Here is a 12,660-nt window from a genome sequence, read left to right on the forward strand (position 1 = left end):
ATTGTTCTCTGGCTCTGCGCAGTCTTTCTCCTTGTGAACCTCTCACTGAGCCTTTGATGACACCAGAAGGTCTCCTACTCCCCAGTCATTTGTCTTCTTACTTCTGTGTTGGCACATCTTCCCACACTTGCTCTTTAGTTGCTGTTTATTCACCTGTGTTACACCTATAGAACAGAGCCTTTTCTGGCCTTGCTAATCACTGTCACCTCAGTGCCTAGACAGCACAGAGACCTTCCTGTCAGAACTGCTAAATGTTGGAAATGCTGTAGTAATCAGGGCACCGTCTCTGTCCTTCCTCTAGGGAGGAAGACAAAGTGAATAGAAGATGTCAACAAAGTGTAGAAACAGTGACCATACCAGAGGCTGTGGGAGAGTGAGCTGGATATAGGACTTGCTTAAGCCCGTCCACACTGAATTGTCATGCTGGCCTCAGCTTCAAATGGAAGACAAGTGTCAGTATGGAACCATGATCTTCTACCCATTCCGAAATGTCACACACTTTGTATTCTGTCCGGCCACCATGCCCAGTTACCAGCTGAATACGCAGCAGAACCCTTGATTCTTCTCTCTCTCTCTCTCTAACACACATCCAAATAGCAGCCAAGTGCCCTAGTTTGGTTTCTATCATTGTGATAAACAGCAACTTTGAGGAAAGCATTTATTTTAGCTTACAGTCCGTTATGAAGGGTCGTCAGGGCAGGAACTTAAGGCAGAAAGTGAAGCATAAGCCATGGAGGAATTCTTCTCACTGGCTTGCTTCTCCTGACTTGCTTAGTTTACTTTCTTACACACCCCAAGACCACCATCCCAGTGATGACTGACCATGGTAGGCTGGGCCCTTCCACATCGATCATCAATCAAGAAAATACCCCTGCAGGCTTGTCTACAGGATAATTTGATGGGGACGCTCTCTCCACTGAGGTTTCTTCTTTTTAGATGACTCCATATTGTGTCAAGTTGAAAACAAAACCAAACCAAACCTAGCCATCATACCGAGCAAGGCTGAGATTGCCTTCTCAGTGTTTGGCAGTATCCTGTCCGCATCACCATGGCCATCTCACTGTGGCTAGTAGAATGCCCTACTATGCTTTTAGCCTCTAGTCTCTCCTCTCTACTACCTTTTTTTTTTACACTTATAAGAGTGAAAAAAATCACCTCACTCTCCTGCTTAAAAATCTTCTTTGGTTGGAATCCAAATTCCCAGGCATAGCACTTAATGACCTGCATCTGCCTCATATTTACCCTCATCTCATTTCAGGAAAGCCAGTGCTACTGAATCACCGGCATCTACTGATAACACACATCAGGTCCCATTCTTCTTTATAGTTGCACCAATTATTAAAACTTCCTCTGGAGATACTAATCAAATCCAAAGCATTCTACATGAATAACTCTGAATCTATATACCATTATTCTCTCCTGTATAGATGAGAGCAGGCAAATTAATGTAGCCAACATATCACAAGCACAGAGGATTGAACCCTAGCCTAAGTGCCACAGCCTGTAGCCCTAAAATGTTCCTATGTGACCTGGCCTCACCTTGCTTCACGGTGGTACCCATTAACTGATGACTTCTTATCCATTTTTGAATGCCCAACTCAAAATTGACTTTTCTCATGATACTTCCATTACTACGCCAGAGTTGGTTACTCATCCCTTCCCAGCAATGTCATGGTAGCTGGCCATGATCCTGATAGCACATTCATCACACTCTTTTTTTTTGTTGTTTTGTTTTGTTTTTTTGTTTTTCGAGACAGGGTTTCTCTGTGTAGCTTTGCGCCTTTCCTGGAACTCGCTTTGGAGACCAGGCTGGCCTCGAACTCACAGAGATCCGCCTGGCTCTGCCTCCCGAGTGCTGGGATTAAAGGCGTGCGCCACCACCGCCCGGCCTCATCACACTCTTGTATGCTCATTAGGGATGTACTCAACCCTATACAGGAATCAACTTACATATGAGAATTACTCTGGACCGTGGAATTTCCCACATATATTTCCTGATCAGCCCTTTCATTCACCTGTGTTACCTCATTTTTTTTTCTTGCTACCAATTTACCAGTTCTTATGCACCCCCAACTTCTTAGCCCTTTTGATTGACTCATTGTTGGCCAACCTTACCAAACACCCTTTTCCCACAAAGCTTCCGCCTTGGTCACACAGGAGTCTTTTTTTTTTTATTTTCAGTTACCAATTGACTTATTTTCTTCTCTCTGTCACATACTTTTTCTAAATCTCACAGCTTGCACTTCCTCTTGGTGTTTTGTTCATAATTCCACTTTCTCCTGACTTTCTAGTTCTCTCTGTGCCTCAATTCCTCTAACTGCCAAATTCTGCATGTGTTTCTAATTCCAGCTTGCAAGGATAAAGGACAGATTTGTCCCAGTTTATTTTTAGGATGAAGCCTTTACCACCTGCCATCCTATGCATCGGCAGGCCTTGAATCCAATCAGTTGTGACAATGGACACAGGGTCAAATCACAAGCAAACCTTGGACACCAAGTCTGCTCCTTCAGCAGAAACTGTAAGGGAGGCATTTTCTCCCTAAAAAGATTATGATATGGGCATGTCCATGATTAGGGTACACAGTAATTTAGACTAATGGCTCTTTAGTAACTTTTATTATAGATTTTTTGAGAATCTGATAAAAGCTATATATCTTCCTTTGGGAGAGGGGAAAATCTCTTATGCAGAAAACTGCTGTTGAATATTATTTTAAGATGGGTTAAATTTGTTTATTCTGTAGCACATTTGTTTTAATGATTCAAAGATATATTGCATTCTTTTATGTTGCATTTGTTTAACTCTGTAAAGCTGTGCTACTTTGCCTGTCTAAAACACCTGATTGGTCTAATAAAGAGCTGAATGGCCAAAAGCAAGGTAGGAGAAAGGATAGGTGGATCTGGCAGGCAGAAAGAATACACAGAGGAAGAAAGAGAGAGAAAGAAGATTGATAAGCAAGAGAGATCAAGGAGTGAGAAGAGAAGGGGCCAACCACCCAGTCACCCAGCCAGCCATGGAGTAAGACTGAACGTAAGATTACAGAAGTAAGTAAAGGAAAAAAGCCCAGAGGCAAAAGGTAGATGGGACAATTTAAGTTAAAAAAACAAAACCCGAAAAAAGCTGGCTAGAAATAAATCAAGCTAAGGCCGGGCGCTATAAGAAAGAATAAGCCTCTGTGTATTTGTTTGGGAGCTGGGTGGTGGGCCCTCCAACTACAGCAAACCTCACACATACCTTTAGGATTTTAAAGAAGTCTAGCAGCCACCTTCAATGTGCCACCCCATCTGTGTGAAGTCCATCCCTGGAGATTCTCAAAAGCAGGCACTGTATCACACCCGTGTTTGTGTTTGCAGAGCCCAGAACAGTGTTTGGCACATAGTAGGTTCTTAGATAGAATCAAAAGAGTAAATTGACACTTTAATTTATTCGTTAGGGCTGAACAGGTTATTCAGAGCCAAAGGGGGCTAAGAAATTTAGATTTTAAAAAGTTATTTATTTTGTTATTAATTATTGTGTGTGTGTGGGACTCATCATAGCTCACATGTGGAGGTCAAAGGCCAAGGAAGTGGCTTTTTCCATCTTGTGGGTTCCCATGATCAAGCTTAGGCTATTGGCTTGGAGGATGTACCCTTACCCTTGTAGCCAGCTCCCTGACCCTGGAAGTTTTGTTGATATAAAGGTACCAGAAAGTCACTTTGTTACTTTTATTGTATCACGTCTTACTTACTTACTCAGTGGATCAAAACTGCACATCAGGAAAATGTATTGTTTTTTATTGATTAAGTGTGTGTGTGTGTGTGTGTGTGTGTGTGTGTGTGTGTGTGTGTGTGTGTTTTATTGAAGGGCAAGGGCCCAGTTATAAAATCAAAGGAAAAAGAGAGTGGGAATGTAAATGAGATAGTGGGAGTGTGGTAGAATAATGATGGGTGGGTCCAAGTACAATAAAACTGACATTACAAGGGTCTTGATTTAAAAAAAATTGTGTAAGAAAGACTTTTTAAAAAACATGGTAGTAATGTTTTCAAGTAAAGAAAATGGAAAAATGGCCACATCATTGGCAGAAATGGAGAAGTGCGGGGAGGTATAGGGAAATCTAATTATTTCTTGAATTTTTGAGTTTGAAACACAAATGGGGCTTTCAGAAGAGGGCACCAGATCTCGTTACAGATGGTTGTGAGCCACCATGTGGTTGCTGGGAATTGAACTCAGGACCTCTGGAAGAGCAGTCAGTGTTCTTAACCTCTGAGCCATCTCTCCAGCCCCCCAAATGGGGCTTTCAAATGAGTTTCTTTTGGTTTGGATTTTAGTTTTCTTTTGAGACTCTGTAACCTAGGCTGGTCTGGAACTCACTATGTAGCCCATAGGTTGGCCTCAAACTTGGAGCAGTCCTCCTGCCTCAGCCTTGAAAGTGCTGAGATTACAGGCAAGAGCCACCATGTTGAATGGCGTTCTAAACACGCGCTAGGAACTGTGAGTCGGAAGTAAAGATGAAATTGGAGAAGAGGGTTTGGCCTCATGTACCCAGGAGTCAATAGCAGAAGCTGGCAGCAGACTCTAGGACACATTCACACAACGCTCCACTCACATCTACTCTGCAGCTTTTGGGGTCTCCTCAAAGGCATCACTCTACACGTCACAGTCCTAAACGTCTTACTAAATAGTAAAGGCGACATGACTTGTTTCTAGATGAGGAAATGAAAGCTCAGAGGGGTGAAGGTTCTTGACAAAAGTACTGCAGTGATGTTATGGACCTAGGATTAGGAGCCAGAAGTGCTTCATATAATCCCCAACATGGAAGACCATATCTTAAAAAAAATTTTTTTTTTAATCACCACTGTTTATTAAATATCTTCAGTGTAGTATCATAGACAGCCCTGGCTCCTACGGACCTTCTTGACAACTATTATCCATTCTTCTTTTTAGCGGATTCTTCTGCTTATCCAACCTGAAGTGCAAATGGTCCCAGGCACGGAAATGAGCTAGGAGTGTGGACAGACTTCCCCCAAAGGCAACCATCTTCGATCTTCGAGATTACAGGGGAGAGGGAGAGAGGCCTGTTATGTCCCAGGGACGACAATGGGTGTGCCTGTGCCTGAGTCTAGGCAAAGCGAGTTGGGAACGCAGCGGGGACAGGCCGAGGCCTGCGGAGGGGCGGGGGCGGGGGCGGGGGCGGGGACCGGCCCAGCCTGAGTCAGGCTGAGGGGCGGGACTGGGACCAGGGTCGCCACTCCGGTCCCCGCAGTCGTCAGCCACAGTTGCCGCCGGACCCCGCTCCTCACCAACTTGGTAAGCCTAATTTTTGAACTTTTAGATTTTTTTTTTCCTTCCTCTTCAAAGAAAAGAACAAAGGGCAGAGCTACGTGTGCTCTTGGCCGGGTGTGTCATGGACTAACGTGTGGACATGGCAGAACATAGATCAGGAAGAAGAAACCGTGTAGGAGGCAATTAGAGAAGAGCGGAGGGCACGACGAAGCCCTCAAATTACACCCTAATGACAGCCCGGGGGAAGAAACGGGGATCTTTTTGTTCTCCCAGGCGAGATACGGTTTAGGGCTGGGTGCGGTCTCCTGACTGACCTCGGGGCCCGGGTGGGTGCGGCCGCCAGAGTCCCCGGGCCGTGCGCCCCTGTGCTCAGCGGGCATCGGGGACCTCGGCCGAAGCCACCGATTCCGGGAACGCCAGGAACTCCGCCTGAGAGCTGGAGACCTGGGGGAATTCTGGGCGGCGTCGCCAGGCGTTCGTGCAGACCAGAGAGTGAGCGTTTCGGAACTTAGTCTTCCCGAGTTCTGGGGAAATCAGCTGCGGGAAGCCGCGGGCAAAGGGCCAAGGCACACACACACGCACAGAAACTGCAGCCTGTTGCAGCCCGCGGAAGCGCGGGCAAGAATGTGGGAGGAAGCCAGTCCCTCCCAGCCCGCTCCTTTCCTCTCCCCTTTACTCCCCTCCCTGCCATCTTTTTTTTAGCCACTCCCTGCATCACCTGCCTGTTTCCTCGTTTTTTCTGACTTTCCTACTAGTTCACCCCTAAAGTCTACTTCCCTTTGTCTCTCCAGTGAAGAAGAGATCAGCAGACTTTGGAGAGTGGCCCAAGTGGGTTTCTGCCCTAGCCCCAAGCTAAGCATAGATTTTGTTTTTAAATGGTTGGAAGACAGTCGAAAGGAAAATGATCCCTTGTGATACATGAAAATTATATGAAAATCAAATGTATAAAGTTGACAGGCACCCCCACACCCTTATACTTTATGTATCGTCGCCCTTGGCGCCTGGCTACAGTGAAAGAGTGACAGGACCATAGAGAGCTAAAAATATTCACAGCTGCCCCTTGATTTAAAAAGAGAAAAGCTTGCAGACCCTGCTTTGGTGTGTCAGTGTCTTATCACTTCCTACTTACTTTTTCCTTCCCCTTTTCAGCACACAGGGTGCCTTGGGCCCAGCACCAACGGGTTGTGAGGTGGAGGGAGATGGATGAGACCCTGAAGGCTGCAAGGAAGAGCGTTGGGGTTGGTTAAGAATGAAATAGTTATCTGGTGTATTTCACATGCTCCCGTCAAGGGGAGGCTTTCCTGGAATGTTGAATGTTTAGGGTGCGTTTTAAAGATTCTTTCAGTGTGTGTTTTCTCCTTGCTCTCACTGTTCCCACCACACGAAGGGGTGCTGGTGTGGAGAGTGTCTTTTCTTTCAGCCACCGTGCCACACGGGGGCCAAAACCTTCCCACCCTTGCGATCCCTTCTACAAGGGAAGGGGAAGGAAGCATCTGTAGGTGTGGGAGCCGGTCAGAGCTGGGCCCATCAGCCTGGAACCTTCTCCCCAATCCAAGCCGAACCTTCAGCTACCACGTGACACACTAATAATAAGGCAGGGAGATTTTAGTTCCGATAGGAGGAGCATGTTGTGCAAACACTTGTTTCTAGGCTGTGGTGTTTTGTTTGGTCTCCAGGCCCTGAACCTACCAACACTTTTCTCTCCTTTAGTAAAAGTTCCCCGTAGGGGAGTTTAAATTCAACATTGTGACTGTTGAAAAGAATTTATCTCCAGAGGGTTCAGGTGCTCTGAACGTTCCTAGGTGCAGCGGGCCACAGGAGTGCAACTTTGATGGTAAAGTGTCTAAAGACAGCAGGTGCTAGGAAGGGAAACCAGGGGCCATGCGGCTGCTAGCTTTTGTCATCTTTAGCACGTGTTATTGCACAGTCTGAATGCTTTCATCTTTTGTACCCAGGGAGTGCATCTTAGAGAGAAATCAAAGGCTAAATCCTAAGTTGCAATTGTTAACATCCATCCAAATTGTAGTTAATTAATATCAAGCAAGAAAGCTTCAGGGTGTGGCCAGGCGGGGTCCAAGAGATCCTGCAGTTGTGCTCTTATCCACCAGGGGGAGCACAACAACTCACTTCTGGGTTCTGGGCTCAGATTTCTGAAGAATGACTCAACCCAGTAGAATTTCCTTTAGGAATTCTGCGGTGAGAAAAGCAGAGTCCTGCACAGGATTTGAACTGATGTTCTTCCTGGTACAGCCACAGCTTTGGTTCAACTCTGCCATAAGGAATTCCACCTACCATTCCTCTGGAAATGAGTGGCACTTGGATGAAGCAGAGGCAGATGTCAGCAGAAAGAAACCTGGGAGCCAAGAGCCTAGGGGTGATCTGCCGTGGTAGTTCCCCTCTCATGCCTCAGTTCTGTACAAGTAAAGTTAATGGTATATAGCTGTCTGTTTTAAACACACACACACACACACACACACACACACACACACACACACACACAAAGTATATGTATGGTTTCACTAGGTAGGCCAGGTTAACCCAAACTCTTGATCCTCCAAGTATATGCATCCCCACACCTAGTGAATATACTTCTGCACATCTAATATGTCCTCTCTCCATCTTGGATGCACAATTCCAGATATGCTGTTCATTTTTCTTCAAAGAAATGCACGGGTTTCAAGAGTTTGGCGTTACTTTAATGACATCTCAATCATCACAGCAGCCTCTCCATGCTCTTGGGGAACAGGTCACTGTAATCTCCCTCCGAAGTTCAGTGTGTGTGTGTGGGGTGGGTGCACAGGTTATAGGTGTATTTACTTACACTAAGTGTGTGTGGGTGTACAGGCTATGAATGTATTTACTCACACTGTCTGAGACTATTAGAAAAGTTTCTCCCTCGTCTGAACCATGTAGTGTTTTCAAACACTTGGACCTCCATGTGGAATGCCTTACTGCACCGGCAACACATATAGTGGAGCTACGAGAAAAAAGCTGTTGCTTTCTGTGGTGTCTGCACTTCTCTGGCCCCCTATAAATGGGCCAGACACTAAGAAACTGCTTCAACCCGAAACGAGGCACTGTGATCCTCCAGCACTCTCCATTCTCTAGCTATATATTTAATGAGCTCTGCCTTTTTGTTTTCTTCAAAGGCAAAAATGTCCAAACCTACAGAGACTGAGCGATGCATCGAATCCCTGATTGCTGTTTTCCAAAAGTACAGTGGGAAGGATGGGAAAAGCTGCACACTCTCCAAAACTGAGTTCCTCAGCTTCATGAACACAGAGCTGGCCGCCTTCACCAAGGTACCTGTCCCTGCCCCCATACACTGATTGCTCACCGAACAAAAACAGGAGCCTGGCAGAATGGCCAAGCATGAAGGATCAGCATCTGTCTCCTTCTCTCTAGCTCCAGGCCAAGGGTCCATTTCTCAGCCCTTGCTGAGTCCCTGGATCTTGGGGTGAGCCCCATGTGAGCCACAGCAAGTGCCTGGCACTGAGAGTGGCATGTGTCATAACAGAAGCACTTCAAATTTTATTCCTCCACCCCAAGACTGTAGGGCAACCCTGTCCAATCAGGTTTTCTGCAATGATGGAAATAATATTCTATCTTCACACAATTGATGCAGCATAGCCACCCATCACTGGTTATGACAGAAATTCATTCTACTTGAAATACGGCTGAGGAGTTTCTAAATTAATCTAGATGCAAATATAGATAGTGGTGATTGTGTGTGTGTGTGTGTGTGTGTGTGTGTGTGAGAGAGAGAGAGAGAGAGAGACAGAGAGATAGAGAGGGAGAGAGAGAGAGAGAGAGAGAGAGAGAGAGAGAGAGAGAGAGAGAGAGAGAGAGACTCAGGTGGGGGATGAGGCTTCTTAGGCAGGACCTATAACTTTCTACCTGAAACCACTCATTTCCATATGGTTTACATGTGGACCTTGCACACAACAATTTTACTAAGTTGAATAACCCTTAAAGTCACAGAAAAAACACAGGACAAGGAGCAAGGAAGTCTGGGTTCCTGTCCAAGTCTGCTGCTAAAGCAGATCCCTTCACCTCTTTGAATCTGTTACTTCATGTTGAAAAGGGGAATATTAATAACCCCTTTCCTGGACCTTATACTCTATTGAGAATAAGATGTGGCAGCATATTTGAAAGCACTGTAGAAAGTGAAATATAAAGATGGTCTTGTCTTTGCAGAACCAGAAGGACCCGGGTGTCCTGGACCGCATGATGAAGAAGTTGGATCTTAACAGCGATGGGCAACTAGATTTCCAAGAGTTTCTCAACCTTATTGGTGGCTTGGCTATAGCATGCCATGATTCCTTCCTCAAGGCTTCTCAGAAGTGTATCTAACCCTCCCACTTCCCTTCAGCCACCAAGTCATCACATCCTCTCCCATCCACACCTGCACTGAGCCCACCACACCCACCAGCTCGTTCCTACTAGCAGAAATAAAACGATGCCATTTTTTTTAATGTATGCTGAGAGTTGGTAGGTTTATGTGGGGGAGGGTGATTTATAGGAGGAATGTAATGGAAGCTGTTACCAGAAACTGCCTAGTAAACAGTGAAGATGTCTCTTGGGTGTGCACAAAATTATAACCATTGAGTGATACAGTCAGTCAGCTCATATTTCTAAGGTTGCTGGACAGAGGCCATTTGTTGCCATCATTCACTTATTAAATGTCTATGTCACAGGCCCTGAGAATACAAACAGCCAAGCTCCTGCCTTGGATTTCTAGTGGGGAAGAGAACTAGAACCAAGGATTGTCCTGTGAGGACAGATGTCCCAGGAAGGAAAGGTAATGGGCATGTCACGGTGGCTGGATAGTGCACTGCTGATATATGAAAGACAGAAGAAGCAAGCATTTCAAGGCTGAAGAGGACATTTCAGAAGAAGGAACTGGGAAGGTTAAGGGACAGAATGGGGCAAGAGCTGTCAGTGCTTTGTGTTTGGTATGGACTGGTTCTAGCTAATAGAATGTCTTCAGTCTCTAGCCCCCCTGCAAGCTGCACAGAGAAAGGATGGTGAGAAGCCAGTAGATAACAGATTAGAGAGAAATGAGGTGAGAGAAGCAGGTTTCAGCAGTGCCTTATGCTTCCCAAGGAGTTAAGCAAAATGGACCAGACTCAGGTTATTTTAGCCTGTGAAGATCCAAAATGAAAATTAGTGCCTCAGGCTAACTAGTTCCATGCTTTTTAGGTATAAGTATAGCTTCCTCTAAAGGACTTCCTTAATTGGCTAGTGGCACATGAATAGGGGGATGTTTGTAACCTGTAAAGGTCTCCATATTCATTTTGCAGGTGCACCCTGTATTTAAAAAAATAATAACAAAACCCTAAAATTACCCCCAATGAAGAGATGGAAAAGTACCAAGCATATTAATGTTATACTGGTCTGTTGACCTACAAGGAATCAGTGACTCCCATTTGAGACATCAGGGACATCTGGTCCATAAAGATCTCCCAGGGGACTAACTGGGAGATCTTTACTTGCCTGGTGACACTAGATTCTGGTAAGAAGTAAGACCAATTAGTGTCAAGCTGTTAACTGAAAATTCTGACAAGAAACTCGTATGGAGTGCCTGCTCCCTGCAAAGAGAATGAATGGTAGAGAGATGCTAGGAGAAGGGGCTGGTTTGACAGAGCTGATGAGTTCAAGAGAGTGCTGTGCTAAGTGTGCCATTGGACGGTCTAGGTACCAGGGACACTTATATCTCCTTACCTGGTTCTGCCTCCTGAGCTTCAAAACTGCCTCCTACGCCCCTTTACACAAAACAATACCAGGAGTTTTTGTTTTGGGTGTTCATGAATTAAGCAACTACTAATTTGAACAGTAAGACTGTTCATAGCATCTCCCATGGAGTAATGAAAAAGGCAGAGAAGATTCTTGTTCTTGAGAACCTTGCACTCTCAGGTTCAACCTGTCCCAGGTTGAAGTTACTTACCATCTTCCCCACCTGCAGCCCATCCTCTCTACTGGCCTCATCTCAGGCAATGACACATAGTGGTCCCACCGAAGAATGCAGAAATCAGCTTCAAACTCTTTTCTTCCATGTCTTACTTCCCCATCTGCCAGCAGCCAGTAACCATGTCAGAGGAACAGCAGGTGGCAATTGGGGTTCAAGGTGTCAGCCCCTCAGTAGAAAAACTCTCTGATAGGAATAACCTCATTAGGCAAGGCCATGAGACTATAGACGCCAGAATGTCTTTCGGTTCTGTTGTCCCTCTATATGTTTGCTGCTATAGGCTTTTCTATGGTATTTGACATGGTATATATGGATGTGGGGAGTCTCCCACTGCCTGTATTGTAATATGTTTATCTCATGATAGCATTCTGATCTACTGGGCACTTATATCTGTGGATTGTCAGGAAGATGACTCCTCCTTAAACTATGTTGTCTAATTGACACAGAGTTTTGATGAATAAAAATAAATACTAAGATGTTTCATAGCTAAGGCCGATAAGCTCCATGAGGCTAATAATCACACTTAGGAGCTGTTTTAGATCACAGCCCAGATTCATGATTTAGGAAAACATTTGAGTCTAGGAGAGAGGCTAGCTAATTTCCTTCAATCTTAAATGCTAAGAATTGCAGTCATAGGTTTCTTGTGCACGATTAGGTGATACTAGCCTCAAAATATCTTTAGACTAGACCAGATGCCTTGCTAATGGTTTTTAAGATAAACAATCCCAGATGAGCAATCTTTAGTTCACAAGGATATAGCTGAGCTGCCTGGATAGGTTGTAAATACAAAAACAGCCCAATTATTGCTAGTGGGCAAATGATTAATTTTTGCACCCATTCCTGACCTCAATTTGGTCAGGGCTTCAAAAAACGATTTGACTCTGTAGCCCCAAAATAAGGGCTACAGACTTCTTTCAATGGTCAAGAGTCACACACAGGACAAAGGGTACATTTTGAGATTTAAAGCAAAGTACATTTTGAGATCTAAAGCATCACAGAATCTTCAAATGCAGACTTGAGCTGATACGAAAAGATATATGGTACCTGAGCCTGAACTAGAGAATCTATGACACCCTTAGTGTCTTGTTGTCCCAGCACTCACCAGGCAACTCTAAGATCTAGGAGAATTCAGAATTTATGACTTCTAGTTACAGAGTGTTTGTTCAAATTGTTCACATGGTCACTGGTTAGTTTGATTTGCCTTTCCCCTTCCTGGGACATGCTTTTTTTTTTACTTATAATCATTCACTTGAGAAGTGGTACGTAGCTTCTCTATGACTCCTGTATTGCCTGAAAGAGTTAGTTGGGGTATATAAGTTGTAAAAAAACACGAGAGAGGGGAGCAACAAAGGAGAACAACATGTGAGAGAATAAAGAAAGGGACCATCAAGAGAGTACATGAGAGCCCTCATTTTCCCTAAACCCTCAGGTAG

General features: G+C 44.9%; 1 protein-coding gene across 1 annotated transcript; it reads left to right on the forward strand.

Moving 5' to 3' along the window:
- The first annotated feature begins 5,173 nt into the window (after positions 1 to 5,173).
- S100a11 (S100 calcium binding protein A11) lies at positions 5,174 to 9,738 on the forward strand. The gene is made up of 3 exons (XM_052730872.1): positions 5,174 to 5,283; positions 8,409 to 8,561; positions 9,457 to 9,738. Exons 2-3 carry the CDS (start codon positions 8,415 to 8,417, stop codon positions 9,610 to 9,612), a joined length of 303 nt encoding a protein of 100 aa, XP_052586832.1. The 5' UTR covers positions 5,174 to 5,283; positions 8,409 to 8,414; the 3' UTR covers positions 9,613 to 9,738.
- The last annotated feature ends 2,922 nt before the right edge of the window (positions 9,739 to 12,660 follow it).

The sequence above is a fragment of the Peromyscus californicus genome, unplaced genomic scaffold, assembly GCF_007827085.1.
Source record: "Peromyscus californicus insignis strain IS unplaced genomic scaffold, ASM782708v3 Scaffold_9__1_contigs__length_137607984, whole genome shotgun sequence".
Lineage (NCBI taxonomy): Eukaryota > Metazoa > Chordata > Mammalia > Rodentia > Cricetidae > Peromyscus > Peromyscus californicus.